The sequence below is a fragment of the Lissotriton vulgaris genome, unplaced genomic scaffold (assembly GCF_964263255.1).
Source record: "Lissotriton vulgaris unplaced genomic scaffold, aLisVul1.2 SCAFFOLD_672, whole genome shotgun sequence".
NCBI classification, from domain to species: domain Eukaryota; kingdom Metazoa; phylum Chordata; class Amphibia; order Caudata; family Salamandridae; genus Lissotriton; species Lissotriton vulgaris.
Genome location: NW_028246945.1, coordinates 943673 through 966274, shown reverse-complemented (window position 1 = coordinate 966274; position 22602 = coordinate 943673). Strand labels below are relative to the sequence as shown.

The window sequence follows — 22602 nt, the reverse complement described above, 5'->3', positions numbered from 1 at the left end:
GGCTCAAAGCCATCCTATTGGATTGGAAAACCCCAAATAATGTCTCATACCACACACCTCGTGTGCTTGGGTATGTTTTATTAGAGGTCCAGAAACTTTATACACACCAATCACTTCAACATGTGTTTGTTGAAGCACTTATGGGACAAGCCAGGCACAAAAGTAAAACCACCTTAGTCACGCAAACACGTTTACATCAACACTAATTGCAAACCCTACTTGAGCAGACATAAATGGAAATAAATCTCTTCAAACCCTGTAACTCCCAATCTTGACAATCTAGCCTCGCACAACCGTCTCATCCTATCTGTCATTCACCCCTTTTTCCTTCTCCACTTAGCTGTCTTTCCCTCCATCCCCATTATCTCTTTTGTAATGGACTTCTACTGTATCTGCTCCTCTTCGCCTATCCTTGGCAATCTCTTTCTCTACATCCCAATATGGTGTTAAAATATCTCTATGCTTTAACAGCCTCCGAATTTGTATACCACTACTTTATAGTATGTGTGAAAAACATCATATAATATGTTAAGATGACTAATATACCCATGTATTATAGCTTTAACATAATACAATTTGCGATAAGATGTATATTCATGTTGCATTATGTGTATTTCTGTGACGGAAATGTTAAACAAAAACATCATTAAATAAAAATATATTGATAATAGGATGCTCATATAAAGGTTTAGATAATCAACATCAGGTTTGGGGTGCCAGGATACTGGCTTATGTAGAAGTTTAGCTTTATTGAGTTTGTGAGTGGACCTTAGGCAATTATATATAATAAACAAATTTGACTGCTAGACTCAAACAGGTCACCAACCACCTAGAGCCATTTTCTTACCAACCTTCTCCAAATAACGAAAATGAGAGTTTAAAATGTTAAAATGATATGATATATTATACTCCATAGAGGGTCAGGAAGGAAGTACCGGACCCAAATGCGGTGTAGCCCTCAATGAAAGAGAGCTCACTGTGTGTGTGGGGGGGGGGGGGGGGGGGGGGGGGAGGCTAAGGGAACTCCGATAATCAGTATGATCAATTAATCAATCCTGTGAAAGGAAAGAGAGCAAGTGAAAAACAGCAAACAATAATCAATAACAGTTCGGGCTCCGTGCCCTGGGCCCTGCTAACAGGGCTGCCGTTCGCAGAGCCAGAGAGGTGGCAGGACAGCGACACATAACGAGCCAAGGGGCGGATACATGAGGCGGGTGTCGTCAGCAGAGCGCCTGCTCCAACTTCATTTTCTGGCGGTGTGCGATTATGTCCGCTTTTGCAGTTTCCTTGGCTTGAGTGGGTTTGACGTGGCAGAAACATCCCTTCTGCGCCATTTGGGCTGCCAGGGGTCCGGGTGCATGAAGGAAGAGTGTCATTTTAAGTGGAGAGAGGACCATTTAACAATCATTCTGCTAAAATACAAGGCAAATCTGAGGATATATAGGTACCGGGGGTAAATAATGTTTTAAAAGAACAAGGGCCCCTATGACCAACAGTAAATAAAATGAAAAGGTTAGAAACAGGCACAATGTCTGTGAAAGGAAATATAATCTCCTGTATTAACAAATAAGTCAAGTGGTGGGTGGAAACAAAAAGCAAAACAAAAAAATCATATAAAGAAACTCAAGTAAATAACTGACGCAACTCAGACAAATACTGTTTGTCACTAATTAACATATACAGCAGCAATTCTGCCCTATATGAAATTATACATACAGAGTCAGTGTGCAAGAGTCGACAATGTTTCAATCCTATTGTAATGCAAGGATCATCATCAGGACATTACATAATGATGCCTGAGAATATTACTCAATTGTGCAGGAAAGTAGGATCTGCTTTTATGGTTACCCCCACGTTTTGCTTGATGTAATACTGTTTCTGTCTAGTGTGACTGGGATCCTGCTAACTATGACCCCAGTCTCTGTGCTTTCTCTTTTAAATTAGTATGGTAAGTACGTAGGTACATCCCAGATTGGACACTGGTGTACCCTTATCAGTCCCAAGTATAGTTTAGATTTTCAATAAAGATGGGTAACAAACCAATCAGGGAAATCATGAAACTAAAGAAGAGCAAGGTTCTTTGTCGAATTTGTTATGGTGCAGCACTGTGGGGGGCGGCAAATTGTACAATTCTTCAAACTCAAGAAAATGCCTTTTTACGAAGATTGTTAGCGGTACTCAACTCCACCCCTACATACAGTGTACATTAAGAATTGGGGGCACCGTATCTCATTGACATAATAAGCACTATACGTTTAAACTCCTGTTAAGGAATATGAAGTAAAGAGGGTACAAAGTTGACACAGGATGTTATTTAAGACTGTATAAGGGTTGCTGTTGCTAGGGTAATGAGCAAAGAGGCAAAGTCACAAAGTGAAGTGGCACTGGGGGTTTATTGAAGATACAGAGGAATCAAAGGCTGTAGGTCGGCGTGTAGTTCCTTCTTCTTTTCTACCAGGACTTCCCCAGGGGTACGTCAGGCGGAAGGTCTTCTCACTCGTAAGGGGCGTTGTACGGAAATGAAAAGAGAGAAAGAATACGCCACATTACTGGACTGCACTATTTATCTGACACGAGTGAGGGGCGGGGAAAGGACGTGAGGGGGATCACCAGGGACCATCACCGGTTGCTGCGTTTCCTTAACGTGGGTGGCACTCTAGGCGCTCCCGTCCCTTGTCCACCCAGCCGCCCTCTATCCGTTCCCTCCCTCTAACTGAAAGAGCCCCCGTATACGAGCCCGTACCTTGCGGTGCCACACTTCTCCAGGTGAAGTGTAGCTGGGCGGAACGTGGTCCCGTTGGCCTCCTGGCTGTAGTGCTGGCGGTCTCTCCTCGGCTCCTGCTTCGGTCTCCCTCAGCGATCCGGCTCCGGGCTCCTTCCGTCCAGCGGCGAAGACATCCGATGCTTCCTGCTCTGCTCCGGCGTTCGCGCCCCTCTGTTCGAAATCTCGCGTTATCAGCGCCGTCGAAGGCGATGATTGGACATCAGGGGATGACGTCACTGCCGAAGGTCCCGCCTCCGGGAAAGCCCAGGCGGCCGTAGAAGGTTTGCGGACATCCTGTGTGTGCCGAGGCGGAAATGAAGAGGGACAAACATCAGCAGCAGAGTCGTGGCAGGAAGGGACCCCCTGACAGACTGTATTGCACTCGACCATGGGAATAAAATCCCGTGGCTGTTATTAATTAGAAATCTCTTAAATTAATGCGCCACGAATATTGATCTGGGAAACCCCTCCCAAATACGTGAGTACGATAAAAAAGAACTGAAGTCTAGTTTATTAGACTCACACACTTGGTTGAGTGAAGCCGAGGTTAATATGAAACCCTTGACAAAGGAATACTGTGATAGGACCTTTGGGATAGGGATGCAAAATTATTTATTACAGGTTACAAACACAACACTTAGATTCTACCTTAAAGATTACGCATGGGACTACCACATTTTTTAATAGCTATTCCGAAATGGGTAAGTGGGATCGAAATATGCCAAAGTGTCCCTGTGATGGTAAATCAAACCAGACAACATTGCAATGTATTTTATTTTGCGATTTCTATAGAGGGATCAGGAAGGGTCTTTTACGCCCTCTGTTCTTAAGGGAGGGGACATTTTTACATAAACCTGCTTTTGAATATATTTGTGGCCCAGTAAATCTTGAAGATTGCAATGCAGTAGCATTTTTTTATCCAGAAGGCAATTGAAATAAGACGCAATAACTCACATCTTGAGACCCTTAATTTTGAGGAAATGGAGTCACAAAATGATGAACGTTGACTCAAGTTATAACCTGTGATTAGATTTACCTTGATATATGTTGATAAAAACAGAAGTGATCAAGTTACAAATTGATAATGCCCCAATCATATCCAGTGTTCTCAATATTACACAACTTAGCATATTCAAATTTTTTTCGTATCATTTTTTGGGGAAATTTTGATGGGAATTTTAATTGGGTAATTTTGATGGGAAATTTTAATTATACTTTTTTTTAACATAGTATGTTTTTGAGAAAAATATACGTATGAATGGAGTTAAATCCCTGCTTGAAATGGTCGTTTTTGCACCATGCACTTTGACCCCATTGATTTCTGGGGACTGTTATTGAGCTGCTATTGTTATTATTATTGAGCTGCTAGATTTTATGGCCAATTTTTGATTATACTTCATTGTATATATTGTGACATACTGTACCAAACTAGATATTTCACACGTACCACCTTATGTATATGGGTTGTTGGTGTCTGTTGCTAGATTTTTAACCTGATTTGTTGTTTTTATTTAATTTTATAATCTTGTGATGTGCATATGTTTTATGATTTTTAAGATGCTTTTATGGTTTGTGAGGGTAAAATGAATAAAGCTTTGAAATGTGAAAATTTAGTATGGTAAGTACTTAGTTACATCCCAGATTGGACACTGGTGTATCCTGATCAGTCCCTAGTATATGGTACTGAGGTACCTAGGGCATAGGTACACCAGGGGTCCCCCATGGGCTGAGGCATGTATTATGCCACCCATGAGGGACCACTCAAACCTTAACTACAGACCTGCCATTGCAGCCTATGTAAGCTGGTGCTAGCATCACTTATGAAAGATATGTCTTGCGATGTGAGAGACATTAGGTCTTTGCCAGTGCTTTTAATTTTCATGTTCCTTGTTCTGGTTTGACTATTTATGTCCTATCAACTTTTACTGTTCACAAGGCCATAACAATGTGTACTATTTTGTTAGTGTACTTTACAGGAATTTGAATCCTCCTGCACTATCCGGGTATTTACTTGGATATAAATTCAATGTTGTTTATTTGATTTAGCTCAGTCACTTCCAAGTTCAACCTCTTTTGTGACCAATAGACTTCTTTACCCTTGTTGCAGCAATTTCAACATTGAGAGAATAGGGTCTCAAATACACAATTAAAAATCATTTTCATACTATAAAAAAACCTTATTATAGAACCAGTTAGAATTATATTCCTTGGCCCCTAATTTGAATATCCTATAGGGCATTAGTGTTGTGTTTCAAGCTTGACCTATCAAGTATAACGTGAGATTCAGTGTTAGCTTCATCAAACCTCTAAATCATGTGCTACATTTGGGCGACAGACAGAACTAGTTCTTGCGTAGCCTGTCCTTCTTGGATATATGGCTTTGTGAGCACTCTCAAGCACACCCTTGGTTGTCTCTTGGCTTGTGTGAACAATAAAGTAATTCCTTTCATTTAGGTAAATATTCACTTTCTCTAAGTGCTAAAGAATTTGTGAAAGAAATACAGAAATCCGGGATTACCTTTTCTCAGAGTTTTCACTCTTTTCAGATCTCCTCGTTTATGTCTACTACACTCTTCACAAAATGAGTGATTAAATAAAGAGGTGGGTACAGAGAAAAGATTGATGAAAGCAGGGAGCCAAAAGTAAAACATCAGATGCATGGAACATTGAGGATTAGTTAAAGAGTTAAATAGTGTCACTAATTCCAGACACAAAGAAGAAGAGAGTAGAAAACAGATGCAACAACCACAGGTCTTTATGCATTAATTCTCTAACCCTGTTGATCTTCCAACCTGCTCCCTATTTCCTCTCTATCCGTTAATGTAAGCTATATGCTCGAACCACAGTGTCAGAATGTCTTTTATGTGTGTTTATACAATGTTTTTTTACTTTTTAAACAAACATTGTTTCCTAAAGCTAGGCGCGGAATGACAGTAACAAAATTTAAACTTTATTAATGCTCCCCAATGTATCTCAATTACATCTAAAGTATTTTGTGTGCATTTGTTTCCTGCACCTTACAGAACTTTAAATTCATTCTGTTCCTATTAGACTCTGATTCAGAGGATGAAGATTCCCATTTCTACTCAGTGGATGAAGCTGCACTTCGGAAGAACGCAGAAGACCAGAGCCATAGTGCACTGAGCTTCTTTTCTGCACAAGTGAACATCTTGAAAGGGAGAATCACTGCTCTTTGCGAGACCAAGGTAAGTTAGAGTGGAGTTGGTATTCATTATAAAGGCTGGCAATTTTGGGGGTCACTAGTACATATGGTTCTCTTCAAGGAGATCTTCATTAAATACTTAATGGTCCTGCCTTGGGAGGGGATGCTAGCCATCTTTTATAAAATCTTACACGACTGTAACTCGCCCCAGAAATGGATTGCTGATGACAGTACACATGATGCCTCAAAAACAGTCTTCTCACCATCTAACTATTTTGGTGAATTTTGTCGACTATTAAATCAAATAAAAGGTACTTTATCAAACTATTCAGAAAATGTAGTATGAAGTAAACTTTGAATGAAGTTTTCTGGCCTTTTTTGATATGTTGGCTGGGACAGGTAAACAATTGTGGGAGCAGAAGCAACATATTCCTAATTTCAAGTAGTGGGGAATCTGATAGAGACGTCTCTTCTCTTATTCCATATCTTAGAATTATTCCCAGGCGCCAGACTGGTTCTGGAAACTTTTCTACAGCAGTATCCAAATCCAAAAAGACTATATTCGGATAACAACTTATCTATAAAAGTGAGACATATGCAAGCATTAAAATCACAATAATTAATTTGATGACATATCAAATTCATAGTATAGCAGGCATTAAACAGATTAGCAATATAAATAAAATTATTACAAGAACTTATCAAAATACATGTTGTTAGAAACAAAATACTAGTGTTCTTCACGGATCAAGCATAGATTTGCGGCCCCTACGCAATTCGCAGGAGCATCTCTGGGTGTTGGTAGAGAGCGTTGAGCAACTCCGTAACAATGTTGTCCTCTGGATGTGGCATCTGCAGGGTTCATATTCCTTCTCTCCTTTCAGCGTGTATTCAGTGATCAGTACCTCTGGCCATTTTTGCCGTATCTCAGCGTTTTCGACAAAACAGTCAGCTTTTTTCTCAATGTTTTCAGAATCCTGTGTGGTACTAAGTCGACCCCACACCCTGATTCGATTTTCATGTGGTGTTTGGGCATGCACACTGACTCTGAAGGGGGCGGCTCATGTCTTCAGCTTCAGTTGTCGGCATTGCAGGAGCGCCGCATGACAATGTTAGCAGCACCTTTGGTCGAAGGTCCTGGTCAGTCACGGTCCTCTTCTCCCTCAGAGGACTGCATGAGGGCCAGAACCCAAAGTCCTTCATCCTCGCTGTCGACTGGTAAGGCATGCCATAGGCAGTCGGTGCCGTGGCTTCCGGATTTCACCACGTAAGCGTGGTGTCCCTGACACGCCTCGTATTCCTCTGATTTTGTGGTCGAAGTGAGAATGTTACCTGCCCCTTCGGGTTTTTTCTGGCACTGAGGCAACTCTGGCTCAGATGAGGAAATACTATCTCTCCCTTCATGGTATTTTTGGTTCTCACCTTCCCTCTGGTGCGACCTCCCCTCAAGCAGGTTGATGAAACCTTTACTGACTCCAAACCAGCGAGACCTCCCTCAGTGTCAGCGAGGCCTTTGGAATCTGTGATCAAACCCTTGTCAGCCCCAGTGCACAGCCATTCGGGGTTCCCACCTGTGACACTAGGGTTGGATCCCTCGCCGCCACCATCCGCATCGACTCCACTGTTCGCCCCTTCTTTGTCTCACCTCCCCGACGCCAAGGTGTTGCCTCATCAATGTTGGGAATGACGTCAGTGGAACAGTTCTTTTTGGGCTACTTTCCTCTGCTTTCGGAGGAGGCCCCCACTGTTTTTCCCATGGGATGCAGATATTTTGGTGAGGTCGGTGAGAACATAACTGGCATTCCTCAGCCTCCTCCAGAGTTTTATTGGGTGTCTGACCTTGATGTGGCTAGTGGCCTTGATTCTTCCCTATCCTCTGGCTTGTTTTCACCTCCTAGCCTTGCTTTGAAGACTAGCTTGGCTTTTGCAGAGGGTTGCTGTGGTTCTGGGGCCTCAGCTTCCTTCTGTGGAGGTGGTCATTGATCCCCTAATTGGGGTGCTTCATCAGGGCCAGATGATGACTGAAACTGTACTCCCCTTCAGTGAAGTCCTCTTCGATATTCTGTTGGGCACTTAGGCTAAATCTGTTTAAGGGCATCTGTTGACCGGTCTATAGCTCATAGGCACCATCCTGCCCTTGGTGACCTGCTCTGACAGCCTACTCCACGGAGCTTTGTGGTTCATGCTGCTACAGCCTCCCCCGACATCAGCGTCATGCCTGACGTCCCTCAAAATAAGGAATCTAAAAGTGTAGGTAGGCTATCGTGGCGGCCAGGCAGCCCTCCACCAAAAAGGTGTATGCCTGCTGTTGGCAAAACATTGTAAAGTATTGTACAGAAAAGTCTATTGGTCCTCTTTCTACCTCTCTTTCTGATATTCTTTTCTTTATTCTTAACTTTGCCCTGCGGGGCTCTGCTCTGGGCACTCTCGGAGGTTACCTTTCTGCTATGTCTGCTTTCCTGCGGCTGCCTGGTCAACCCTCTTCATTTAAGTCCCCTATTGTAAATAGATTCCTGAAAGGGCTTGTACTTTTGTTTTCCCCTTTGTCTTTCATAATGTCTCAGTAGGATCTGAATCTGGTTCTCACTTATCTCATGTGTGCTTCCTATGAGCCGCTTCACAGTTGTCCCCTCCAGCTTTCCAAGACAGTCTTTCTAGTGGTAATAACATCTGCCAGTAGCGTGAGAGAGTTGCAGTCTTAGTCATCTCCCTATCTTATGGTATTCCCGGTTAAGGTGGTGCTTCGCACCCAGACTTTTTTCCTGCCTAAGGTGGTGTCCCCATTCGATTTGGGATAATCAATCAACCTGCCCACCTTTTATGGTCCTTCACATCTCTCTAAAGAGGAGGACTGACTCCACCGTCTGGGCCCAAAAAGAGCATTGTCGTTCTACCTTGACCACAGAAGAGAGTTTTAAGTGAATGACCAACTCTTCGTGGTCTATGTAGGAGTTGAAAAATGGTCAGGCAGTTCAGCAATTAAGCATTTCATACTGGGTTGTTCTCTGTATCAAGATCGGATACGTCCTAGCTGAAAAGCAGCCTCCTGAGCACTTAGGGACCCATTCCACCTGAGGAAAAGCTGCAACCACAGCATTGGCTTGTGGTGTTCCAGGCCTGGAAATCTGCCAGGCAGGAACGTGGATGACCCTGCACACGTTTAAATAAGCCCTACTTCTTAGACAGTCCGGTCCGCAGTGACTGGCTGTGGGAGGGCAGGCCAGATAAACAGTCGCGGAGGCCATATATAAGTAGCAATGGTGGTGATTTTATTTTAGTTTATCAAGTCCTTGGGGGATAGCAGTAGGCAGATAATCTTCTCCTTCCTTGTGTACGTCCTCCTTCCAGTAGCTTTTGGCTAATGGAAACAGTTGTTCAGACGCACTCCACGCCATCCCGTATTCTTCCAGACGGAGGCTCACAAAGAGGGAGACAAAGAATGGAGCCGTCAGTTACCGCATGGTTTTGTGATTTCTCTTGTTAATGTACCCGTCACCACACCCGACCAGTATTAGATAACAACAAAAAGGAAACCAAGGAAAGAAAAGAAACGTGGGGTATTGTGCAGAAAAAGTTGTATACTAGCCAGCTTTGAACAGTGAGGAGTAGACTTCCCAACAGTTATTCCTTGATTCTGGCTACGGTCAAACAACCAGGTGATCGGAAATAATAAGCAACGTAAATGTGCTAACAGATCAGTGTTACGACTTACTATGCGTTCACTGCACCTTCACCCCACAGTGTGTCAATTGTCCACTTAATAGCGAGTGCTTCCTTCTCTATGATGCAAAAGACACACAATTGATGGACGGAATGCAGAACAAATCAAAACATTCACCCCCAGTGAAGAGATCTGGGTTTAATCCATCATTCTTTTGCTCACGATGCCACCCCAGTTGAGAACTGGCCATATGCAAATCAGTCTTGACCCTGTGCCTCATGGGAACAGTCCAGCCCGAACTGCCAAGCTGTGTCCTCCCTGGACCAGAATCAAGCATCCTAGGACCGGTATCAGGGATTCACCCCTCTTCAGCCAGGATAGCTTGATTCCAGTGGAACAGTGAACCCAGGAGCCATGTCTAGGCATACCTGGCGCACTTAGGGCGAGAAAGCAAAAGGCACACAATTTATGGACGGAATGCAGAACAAATCAAAACATTCACCGCCAGTCAAGCAATCTAGGTTAAATCCATCATTCTTTTACTCACCATGCAACCCCAATCTATACCTGGCCATATGCAAATCAGTCTTGACCCTGTGCCTCATGGGAACAGTCCAGCCCGAACTGCCAAGCCAGGTCCTCCCTGGACCGGAATCAAGCATCCTAAGACCGGTTTCGGGGTTTGTTCGCCCTAAGTTGGCAGGGTATGCCTAGACGTGGGTCCCTTGCTCACTTTGCCTCTGGATTCAAGCTAGCCTGGCTGATGACGGCTGATTAGCCAGAAACCAGTGCCAGGATGCTTGTTTCCGGTCCAGGGAAGACATGTCTTGGCAGTTTGGGCTGGACTGTTCCCATGAGGCACAGGGTGGGACTGATTTGCGTATGGCCATGTCTGAACTGGGGTGGCGGAGTGAGCTAAAGAATGATGTTGGATCAATTCAATTCAAGATTCTTTATTCGGTTATTAAAACTCAATAACCATAAAAGTTCAGATAAAAATCACAACCAGTTAATAAATACATCATAAGCACCATAATCAAATTGTCATAAATACATGAACATAATACCAAAAACATTTCTACATGATTCCAGAGACAGCTCAGCATGAATTCCTAAACAGAACATAATAGTTCAGAATATCATTGTATTTCGTAATTTAAAAGAATTTTTTATAAACGAGGAAATAAATACGACAGTTAAAATATCATCCAGTTTTTGTACAGCTAAAAAGGCAGGGCGACAGCCGTTTATGTCCATAATCTTCAATAGGGGAATAACCAATCTTCGTCTAGACTTAGTGTAAAATTTACAAAAGAAAAGAATGTGCATGTCTGATCGCTCTGACAGGTCATCGCAGGGACATTTAATCAGATGTTTTGACCAGTCCTTCATAACTGGGAAACTATATAGCCAGTGCTTAATTTGTAAAATATGAAGTGCAGGTGCTCAAATGCTTGTCCGAGGCCACACCCACTGGCTCTGCCCACATACTACATTATCTCCACCCACATCGCCAACTGGCATTGCTAAACGTCAGATGTAATATAAGGTGTGTCAGGGCACTAGTTTGCTCATACACACATTGCATGGATACAATCCTATTTCTATTAATCAGTATATAGCGAATATTACATCAGACAGGACTACAGGGATTAGGAGTCACATGTCATCCATGATTGCATTGCAGGCAATATAGTTTAAGAGTTCTAAGTCTGGAAAAGCGCAAATTCAGAATTTAAAACATAACTGCATTGTTAGGGGTTCTCTCCAATAAGAATAGATTTCTACCCAAATGAACCCTTTTTGCAAGATTAGGTTAATCAAAGATTGGGCAAAAAAAAACATTTATCTCTAATATATAACTTGCAGTTTGCATGTAGCTCTTTGATGACAGATTAGTTAATAGCTTGCTGTTCTATGTTAGGATTTTAACTTACAAACTGCAAGTACAAAAGGATCTCTCTGACAGAAGCAGTAACACACTGACCTACTTTACAAGATTACATGCACTTTTTGATAGGGATGGTAAACGTTATTTGCAGCAGGTATATTAACCATCTCTACTACCTTACAACAAGCAGTCACAACGTTCCCTAGTCAAAACTTCTGTGCCTGTCTCTCTCCAGGAAGACGATTAATCACCAGTTATCTTGACATTTTAATTTATGCCTGAATATTACTGGAGGCCAGGAAGGAACTCAGCAGCAGGTGCTATTAAAACAAGAATATACTGGCTGTGCTGGGGGTTAACCCTCTGATTACCTTTGGGACTTGGCCCACCCTGCCCAGTCACAAGTTCAAGCCCCACCAAGGTTGCAGAGTTAGAGTGCACGCAGAATAATGGTGACTCACTGGACCCTGCTCAGCCTGCTGACACCTTCACTGTCATCTCAGTCTGTGTTTTGTCTGATGAGGATTCCAACGGGCATCCCTGTCCCGTGCCTAGTTCTGTATTGACAGAGGAATCCTCTCCATTCAACCGGACACTAGCCCATGGTTTAAAGTTAAGTACTGCAATGTGTCTACAGATGAGAGGGCCAAAGTTCGTACATTCCAGGAGGTGAAACATAAATTTCCTTTGTACTGAGTCGAGTGTTTTTTCGTAGTCTACTGGGACCATGGCTCGGTGTACAGTTGCTGAGTTGGCGAGTGATAGTATATTATTCAGGCAGAGTATGCAGTGGCAAATACTGCATCGAGGCATGAGACCATTTTGATCTGGATGAACCAGAATCATCATTATCCACCATCCTGTTCACGAGCACCTTTGCTAAGATTTTGGTCTTAATATTAAGTATAGAAATGGAGTGCTAGGAGTCACACCTGTCTGGTGGTTTTGTGGTTTCCGTATCACCGATATAGTGGCTCCAAGGAGATCAGGGGGAGGTCCCTAGTCTTCAGGGCGTCATTGAACATGGAAAGGGGTGGGGGAGAGCAATCGCAATGTGTGCTGTTTTACAGATTGAGTGGGAAACCGTTGGGGCAGGTGTTTTCCTAGTCAGGAGCAAGTGAATCGCTTTTAGAATTTGAGCGAAGAGCTCTCTTTAATCACAAGCTTAGTCAGAGGGTATCTGCTGGTAGCCACGTTTTCAGCCAGGCTGCAGGCAGAGCTGAAGGTCACGGAGTTGGATCCCTCTGCCCTTTCTGGCAAATTAATAAATGCGTAAGTGGTTTGGCATGAGCGGCCCTACACATCCTCCATTCTGCACTCCGGCTGGCTCACTTTGGCCTGTAGTCGGGCCATGTTGGCCGTCAGTGTCTGGATTGTATCTTTGGTGGAGGAAATGCACTGTTCAGTCTCTGTGACCTATTTGGCACTCCTCCGCACATCTTACCGCAGCAGCCCTACCTCCAGCTCCCCCCCTCATTTGGATTTTCATAGTGGCTTTCGTGTCCGGGTTTGCCTGTAAAATTTAGTCAGGGGTGTCTTGGGGCTCTGTTATCGTCTCCAAGGAGTGCGAGTCTCCAGGTGACTTCAAGATGACTGTAGTACTTTGTCTAGGGTGGTCTGCTGTTTGTGTCTTCCCCAAGCGTCCAGTATGTTGGGGTGGACTGTGGAGGCCCGGATGGAAGATTCCACCGCTACGATCTGCCAAGAGAAATGGTGCGGTTTCTGTTGAATTGCTTCATTCACTTGCCAAACTTATCGGCCCCTATGAATTGGGGCCCCCGGTGTAGAAGAAGTAATGGATGCGCCGCAAGAGGCAGTGGCAGCCAGCCCCCACTTCACCCTACAGGAGGGGGCCCATTCCCAATGCAGTTACCTCGTAGAGCTCCACAACTGCCCCTCCACGGTCCTGAGAGTAGTGCAAGTGCCCAGAGGTCTGCTCCTTGAATGTATGCTGATGTGTAACCTTGGCGTGTCTGGAGGGAGGAAGGGGGCCAGCCATCCTGAAACTTCAATAACACCGCTCCTCCTTCGCAGGCCGCACAAACGCCCCTGGTATGGTGAGTGCAGGAAAGGTCCTAGCAGTCTACCACACTCACTTGGACGACGGGGAGGTTATCCAAGCAGGCCCGACTGTCCCCCTCCACCCCCCTGTGTGTCCCCGGAGGGGAGTGAGGGATCCAAAATTATGGATGCCGCGCCGCCACACCAGAGGCATGATTGCTGGGGCCTCTGAGGCTCGGACTAGGTTCAGGTGATCAGCACCACGCGCCAGATAAAGCAGAATTTTTTTTAGTACTCACTGCGGTTACTGCTGGTGGCACTGCCTTATTAGGCGGCCTGCTATGTGCTGCAGGTTGAAAATGCCCGCCTCCACGTTGTGCTAACTCCCCGTGCTGGTTACTCGAGCAGTGTGTGTGTGCCGCGGTGTGGTCAACCGTCCCTGGAATGAAAAAAAGTTACGCACGGCACGCTGCCCCAGCCCTCTACTCCCCGCCCACCAGCAACAATCAAAGCAAATCGTTTTCTAATTGCAACAAGGAGAGATGGCATTATTATCGGGCTCGCTCCTCTTCTTCACCTTGGGACTCTGGCGACTGAAGAGAGAGAGTGAAGTGAACAACATCGTAAGGAAATTATATTTAATGTACTCTTTGACACCGAACGTGCAGACTGCAGTGCAGTCGTCATGTTGATGAAAGTTGGCAGTGTAGACCCGGTCCTGATAAAAAGGTGCCGGTGCTAAGCACCGGCACAAATTAAGCACTGTGTATATAGCCGAAACAGTATGTTAAACCTAAAACGAGTTAATAAAAACCTCTCGTAATCACTCATTTGGAGTTTGACATATGGCTGCATTTTGTTTGAAATTACAATTTGTGCATGTGCAAATACAGATTTCTTTTTCATTTCAAGTTTGCAGTCTGCGTTCGTGTAAAAATGCCATACACTTTTCTTTCAAAACTTTCCTTGAGATATTACTTAAAGAGGTTGGGTCATTAAAATATTATACAGTTCCCAGATCCTCAAAAAATGTCTTCACGTGTGACAACCAACAAATTTTGCCCTTCTTTTCTAAGCCTAACACATTATTTAGAATCAGGCGGTTTAGACCACATTCGTCAGTTGTCCAAACTCTGTGCCATAACAATATCGGGGCTGTTCTTATAATATCTACTAGATATGGTTCCCCAAGTTACGTATGGCAAGCGTACGTGGAAGCACTTCTCGGGACAGCCAAAAGGTATTTCATAAAAAGATTTTCTACCACCGTAGACATGTCACGTTGGCGTACCCCCACAAGCCCGCGCCATAAGTCCCTATTGCTAAGCAGGTAGCCTTATACACGGTTAACTTTGCCTCTATAGGCTTCCTGCCCATTTTATGGCTACAATTTTTTAACGCCATTATTGCTTTACAATACAACAATTTTCTTGTCTTGATTGTAATATTCCAATTACCAGTGTAATCGAACAGAACTCCTAAATAGTAAAAAGTTGAAGTAAAATGGACTGGGGTTGTGCGAATAAAAACTGATTTCCTCTTTTTATTTGTGCCACCTCCGCAGGTCATGGTAAAAGTTTTTGTACAGTTTATCTTTAAGTTTAGTCGGTTCATAAAATTTGCAAAGGAGGTAACTAGGGCTTGCATGGCCAATTTAGTTCGGGCCATCAGGGCAGCATCATCGGCGTACAACAATGCGGGCCCTGATCTTTCTCCTGCCGTAGGCAAATCCCTAAATTCCATCAAGAGAGTTTTCTCCACATCGTTTATATATAGTGTGAAGAGAAGTGGGGCCAGCACACAGCCTTGTCGTACATACTAGCTATGCCAAAAGAATCGGTGCATTCACCGTTTTTCCCAAATCTGATTCTTGCGGATGCGCCCTGATACAATTCTCTTAAGAAATTTATAATTAATATGTCTACCCCCATATTGCTCAAAACCAACCAAAGTTTGCTGTGTGACACGCAGTCAAATGCAGAGGTTAAATCTATAAAAGTTAAAAATAGTCGACCCTCTTTAGCCTTGTATATTTCTCTATTAAAATATATAGGTTCAAACACTGGTCAATTGTACTAAGCCCTTTCCGGAAACCCATATTGTAAATCGCTGATTATCTTGTTTTTATCCGCCCATATTTGAAGCCTATTTAGGATAACCCTTCCAAAAACTTTGATAGTGCTATCCAGAAGTGAAATAGGACGGTAACATTGCCAACTGAGTGTGTCCCCTTTTTTAAATATAGGAACGATTAGTGATTCACACCATGATGGAAGTAGACCATTCTGAAAAGTAAAATTAAAAACTCTTGCCAAGATCGGGGCCCATAAGTCGATATCATTTTTATATAGATCTACCGGAACCCCGTCAGGGCCTGGTGCTTTGCCCCCCAAACTTGCCTTGATACGGGCGCTGACTTCTTCTACAGAGAAGTCCTATGCCAGAGTATTCTTTAAATGGAACTCTTCTCTATTAGGAGTTTTAAGGGGTGAACAATCACTTGACGGGCTTTCAACAGAGTATAATTTTCCAAAATGCTTCACCCACGCCGGTGCAGATATTGCTACCTCTATTGTGGCAGTACTGATATAGTTCGAAAAAGGAGAGTTTACAACTTTCCAGAATGCAGCTGAATCTCGACTTAACGAGGCCTCTCACAGAGCATCCCAAGTTGCCTGTTTTATGATGTCTATCCTCTTTCTTAACGCCTGTTTATAGATATATCTACATTCCTTAATTACCGTCCTATCTTTATCTAGGGCATGTAGTGCATGTTTTAAATTTGAGTATGCTTTAGTGCACGCTGAATCAAACCAACTTTCTCGGGGCTTTTTAGAACCTTTTTTTTTAACCCAGAGTAGTTTTTTGATTTGTTTGACGATTAGTAAAAAATGATTTACAACAACACCATCGTCAATGTTTGCGTCAGTGCATGCCTCGAACTGGGGCAACATGCTCCTCACTAGTTTTTTAATAAAATCCTCCTGGACTATTTTCGACCATTTTAAGGAACAGCCATTTTTCCTGTTCATAGTGATGTTATCCACTCATACGTTGGGAGTTCCTGACAGACGTAAAGTACTATGAGTGCTTTGCAGTACTATGCTAAGAGGGTAATGGTTGCTCAGTGAGTTATCAAGAGTACTAAATGACTGAATCATCCCCCCATGCCTCACAGTCATGATTATGTAATCGATCGTAGTTGTAGCACCTCTCCCGCAAAAAGTGGGGACGAATGACCATTCTGTTTGCAAACCCCATATTCGACCCGAACATAATCTCATTTAGGTGGTCTCCACACTTGGTATGTTCAAAGTGGGACAGAATGGTATATTTGTCGAGCATAACACCACATGTGCCTCTTTCTGCTCTTGCACATAGGGAGCAGTTAAAGTCTCCTGCCCAAATTACGCAAACATCTCTAAAATGTACAATTATACAGTCCCCCGGTAAGTCTTTGTGTATGTCCAATCCAGCCCACTCTACGGACATTTATGATTTCTGCTTGTACATACCCTGGGAGGGGTCTATATGTGTTTTGCCAATGAACCACCCTATTTTTTAAAGTTACATGGGATTCCTCTCTATCATTCTGCAACTCCGGGACACCCGTCAGTACCACAGTGTAAGGCATTGACTGGTAAGTCTATGCGTGGATGTCTGACCTTCTGAATATCAATACTATTTTTAACTGTGTCTCTGGCAGGGTTTACCCCTGTTTTATCCATTAAGACCTCTCTTTCCACCGTTTTATTGGCAATGTTATTGATTAACTGGGCTCTATTGTCTGGGACTAAAAGTTGCTGTTTTGGCCAGTTTTCACCCTCTATCACTAATGTAGATGTTTTTTGGGGAGGTTTAGAAACGCTACTGGCTGTAATATGAATTTTACCAGGGGCTGTTGTATCCCTGTTTAAGTCATTCATATTAAGTTGTTTCAGTATGTCCGAATTGCCCAGTGCCAGTTTTCCTAGATTCTCTATTTTGTTGGTCAGAACTTTTGTTCTTTCCAGCAGTGGTAAGGTTAAGGATCTAAGCATCTGTTCTAAGTGAATCATAAATCCTATGGGGTTAGGTGGTAATGTTTCCAGATCAACCGTAGCACTCTCTGCGCTGTTATGAATCTCAGAAGTGGTTAAGTGGCTCTTGCATACTTCCCCAGAGTGTCCTTGAACAGTAGAGGCTGATTTTCGCTTTTTACGCCTGCCTTTATCCTTCCGCCTATAGGGTTTTTTAATAGTGTTGGTTTCTTTTTGAATATTTTTCTGGTCCCTTTTTCTTTGAAGGGGGCTCTCATTTTGTAATCCAACAGATATATTGGAATTCGTCGACAAAGAAGCACCCGAGCACTCTAAATTAATGACATCATTATTTAAAGTAGAGTACTCCACCGATAAGAGGGGCGGTTGTAATGTGGGCGTTAGTGACAACCTGGTAGCCGAGGGAGAGGATACAGGAAGTATACATGATGTTAATGTTGTACAGTGAATATCAGCAGGCCTAGGAAACTCTGCAAAGGAATCCATGAGCATAGAGTCGGAGATATTTGCCAGTGTTACTGAAGTATTAGTGGCTATTGAAGGTAAACACATATTAGGGGGCAGCGAGAGCCGTCTCTCAGTTCTCTTGATGGCAGTTACAACCACCCCTATAGTCTTTTGTAACATCCTGTATATTGCAGTCAGGGTTGGCAAAGGGGTGGTAGTAAATTTTTTCAGCCTAGAGCTGGATAGCGTAGTCATAGGAGTGTTCTTTCCCATAGCACTCAGCATAATGCACACACAGTAAATGTACCTTGAGATCACAGCTGCAATCCAAATAAATCCGTATAGTGGAGCCAAGAGATGTGGCCCAGCCCAGCCACGCCCTGCCCCGGACGGCCACAGACGGCCCGCCCTTTGCCCGGACTTAGCCCGGCGCTCCTGCGAAGCAGGAAATGGCTTGGAAATTTAAACGCCTCCTGGCGCGATCACGCTGTGTGCGTTGCCGCTGGGGTTTGTAGTTCTCCAGGCTCACCCCCTCTCGGCGGCCGTAATGGTGGTGAGCTTACGGCAGCGAGGGGTGAGCAGACAGACAAAGCAGCGCTGGAGCAGTGCAACCTGTGCAGGGTTCGGGCCGAAGTTCAAGTGCCCCCAGGGGAGCTAGTTTCACACTGGTCCGGTAAGATTCTCCCTGTTCAGCCGCAAATGGCCCGGAAATTTAAACGCCTCCTGGCGCGATGACGCTGTGTGCGTCTTCCGTCCGCGGGTGCCGCTGGGGTTTGTAGTTCTCCAGGCTCACCCCCTCTCGGGGGCCGTAATGGTGGTGAGCTTACCCCAGCAAGGGGTGAGCAGACAGACAAAGCAGCGCTGGAGCAGCGCAACCTGTGCAGGGTTCGGGCCGACGTCCAAGTCCCCCCAGGGGAGCTAGTTTCACACTGGTCCGGTAAGATTCTCCCCACTCTGCCGCAAATGGCCCGGAAATTTAAAAACCTCCAGGCGCGATGAGGCTGTGTGCCCGGTAAGATTCTCCCGTGTGTTGGATCAAACCCAGAGCACTTGACTGGGGGTGAGTGTTTGATCTGTTCAAACGCTCTGTCCATCATCCCCTTTAGTATCGCATTGTTTGCCCTAAGTTGGCAGGGTATGGCCAGACGTGGGTCCCTTGCTCACTTTGTCACTGGATTCAAGCTATTCAGGGTCAGACTGATTTGCATATGGCCATGTCTGTACAGGGGTGGCGGAGTGAACTAAAAAATGATGATGGATTAAACCCAGATCAGATGACTGGAGGTGAGTGCTTGCAATGTTCAACACTCAGTCCATCATCCCCTATGGTTTTGCTTCCTTCTCTATGACTGCATAGTTTGTTTTCTCTATTAAATTTGCCCCGACATACAGTTTTACAGCTAAAACTATACTGCACACAAATGATAAGGTGTGGAAAACTGGTTTCAGTGAATATATATCGTTTCTGCATCACCAAGTAAAGGGCCAGATGTACAACGTGATTTTGCATGCGCAAACGGGTTTGCGACCTCGTTTGCGCATGCTAAATCACTGTTGGCCATGTACAATTCCTAAATAGCGAGTCGCAATTTATTTGTGACTTGCTACTTAGTAATTATGAGTCGCAATTAGGAAGGGGCGTTCCCTTCCTAATTTGGTCCACAGTGCTATGTGTGAATGTTTGTGACCGCAATTGCGTCTCAAAACGCTCACAAATGACCACCCTCCTCAAGAGAGTGGTAATGCAGTCGCAATTTGGAAGGTGTCCCCAGGGGACCCCTTCCACTGTTAGACTGTCTCTAAAAATATTTTTTAAGGGCACGCAGTGGTCCCAGGGACTACCTGCCCTTAAAAAATTAAACAAAATTGTAAAAATATATTTTTTTTTAAACGGGCTGCATTTTTTAAAAACTGCTTTATTAACAAGCATTTGCAATGCAATAGGTCTTGCATTAGGAAAGTGTGAGCTATTGGTATTGTAAATGACAATTTTTTTAATATGTGTTGGCTTTGAAAATATATAAATTAATAGCATTGTTATTCACAAAGCCAATAGCTACACTTTCCTAATGCGAGTCCTATTGGCTATGGCAATGATTGTTGGTAGCAAGCAAGGACAGTGCTTTTGTGGTGCTGAGTGATGATGTGGTTGGGCTGAGTGATGTGGTGGTGTCCCCGAGTGATGTGGGGGTGTCCCCGAGTGATGTGGGGGTGTCCCCGAGTGATGTGGTGGTGTCCCAGAGTGATGTGGTGGTGTCTCAGAGTGATGTGGTGGTGTCCCTGACTGATGTGGTGGTGTCCCTGACTGCTGTGGTGGTGTCCCTGACTAATGTGGTGGTGTCCCTGACTAATGTGGTGGTGCCCCTGAGTGATGTGGTGGTGTTCCTGAGCAATGTGGGGGTGTTCCTGAGTGATGTGGTGGTGTCCCCGAGTGATGTGGTGTTCCTGAGTGATGTGGTGGTGTCCCTGAGTGATGTGGTGGTGTCCCTGAGTGATGTGGTGGTGCCCCTGAGTGGTGCCACTGAGTAATGTGGTGGTACCCCTGAGCGATGTGGTGGTACCCCTGAGCGATGTGGTGGTGTCCCTGAGCGATGTGGTGGTGTCCCCGAGCGATGTGGTGGTGCCCCCAAGTGACGTGGTGGTGTCCCTGAGTGATGTGGTGGTGTCCCTGAGTGATGTGGTGGTGTTCCTCAGTGATGTGGTGGTGTTCCTCAGTGATGTGGTGGTGTTCCTGAGTGATGTGGTGGTGTCCCTGAGTGATGTGGTGGTGTTTCCGTGTGATGTGGTGTTCCTTAGTGATGTGGTGGTGTCCCTGAGTGATGTGGTGGTGTTCCAGAGTGATGTGGGGGTGTCCCTGAGTGATGTGGGGGTGTCCCCGAGTGATGTGGTGGAGAAGTGTGGCTCAGGGGTTAGAGGCGGCAGACCTGGAGCTTGAGTTCCGCCCTGGACCAGGGTTCAATTCCCCGCCTCGGCGGGTCTTGGGCTCAATAATCCCACGGACTCGATAATTCTCGCTCCGGTGCCTTCTCGACTCACGAGTTCACACTCTGCGACTCTGGGCAATAGCTTGCTTAATCTCTACATCGGCCCCTCGCGGTGGGATGCCTGGCTTTCACCCTGTGGATACCCTGCCAGGGTTATCTCACAGGGGAATACCAGGACGGGTTCCCTAAGCAAGCGCGGAGATGCCCCAGGGTAAGTTATGCGCTATATAAGCTTCATACATTTACATTTACATTTACATTTACATGTGGTGGTGTCCCAGAGTGATGTGGTGGTGTCCCAGAGTGATGTGGTGGTGTCCCAGTGTGATATGGTGGTGTCCCTGACTGATGTGGTGGTGTCCCTGACTGATGTAGTGGTGTCCCTGACAGATGTGGTGGTGTCCCTGACTGATGTGGTGGTGTCCCTGACTAATGTGGTGGTGCCCCTGAGTGATGTGGTGGTGTTCCTGAGCAATGTGGGGGTTTTCCTGAGTGATGTGGTGGGGTTCCTGAGTGATGTGGTGGTGTCCCTGAGTGACGTGGTTGTGTCCCTGAGTGACGTGGTGGTGTCCCTGAGTGATGTGGTGGTGTCCCTGAGTGATGTGGTGGTGTCCCTGAGTGATGTGGTGGTGTCCCCGAGTGATGTGGTGGTGCCCCCGAGTGATGTGGTGGTGTTCCTGACTGATGTGGTGGTGTCCCTGACCGATGTGGTGGTGTCCCTGACTGATGTGGTGGTGTCCCTGACTGATGTGGTGGTGTCCCTGACTAATGTGGTGGTGTCCCTGAGTAATGTGGTGGTGCCCCTGAGTGGTGCCCCTGAGTGATGTGGTGGTGTTACTGAGCAATGTGGGGGTGTTCCTGAGTGATGTGGTGGGGTTCCTGAGTGATGTGGTGGTGTCCCTGAGTGATGTGGTGGTGTCCCTGAGTAATGTGGTGGTGACCCTGAGTGATGTGGTGGTGCCCCGAGTGATGTGGTGGTGCCCGTGAGTGATGTGGTGGTGTCCCCGAGTGATGTGGTGGTGTCCCCGAGTGATGTGGTGGTGTCCCCGAGGGATGTGGTGGTGTCCCTGAGTGATGTGGTGGTGTCCCAGAGTGATGTGATGGTGTCCCAGAGTGATGTGGTGGTGGCCCTGAGTGATGTGGTGGTGTCCCTGAGTGATGTGGTGGTGCCCCTGAGTGGTGCCCCAGAGTGGTGTACCTTAGTGATGTGGTTTTGGTGTACCGGAGTGATGTGGTGGTGCCTCCGAGTGATGTGGCGGTGTCCCCGAGTGATGTGGTGGTGTCCTCGAGTGATGTGGTGGTGTCCCCGAGTGATGTGGTGGTGTCCCCGAGTGATGTGGTGGTGTCCCCGAGTGATGTGGTAATGCCCCTGAGTGATGTGGTGGTGCCCCCGAGTGATGTGGTGGTGCCCCCGAGTGATGTGGTGTTGTCCCCGAGTGATGTGGTGGTGTCCCCGAGTGACGTGGTGGTGCCCCCGAGTGATGTGGTGGTGCCCCTGAGTGATGTGGTGGTGTCCCCAAGTGATGTGGTGTTGTCTCAGTGATGTGGTGGTGTCCCTGCGTGGTGCCCCTGAGTGATGTGGTGGTGTCCCCGAGTGATGTGGTGGTGTCCCCGAGTGATGTGGTGGTGTCCCAGAGTGATGTGGTGGTGT

At 45.5% G+C, this 22602-nt stretch overlaps 1 protein-coding gene across 1 annotated transcript in view; it reads left to right on the top strand.

Annotated features, from left to right (window-relative positions):
* Nucleotides 1–5815: 5815 nt before the first annotated feature.
* LOC147665684 (autophagy-related protein 2 homolog A-like) overlaps nt 5816–22602 on the top strand; it is a gene marked incomplete at its 5' end in the record, with an annotated part of 884401 nt that continues 867614 nt past the window's right edge. The window contains one exon of the mRNA XM_086949597.1: nt 5816–5970. Coding sequence (XP_086805723.1) covers nt 5816–5970 — 155 coding nt within the window. The remainder of the gene's footprint in view (nt 5971–22602) is intronic.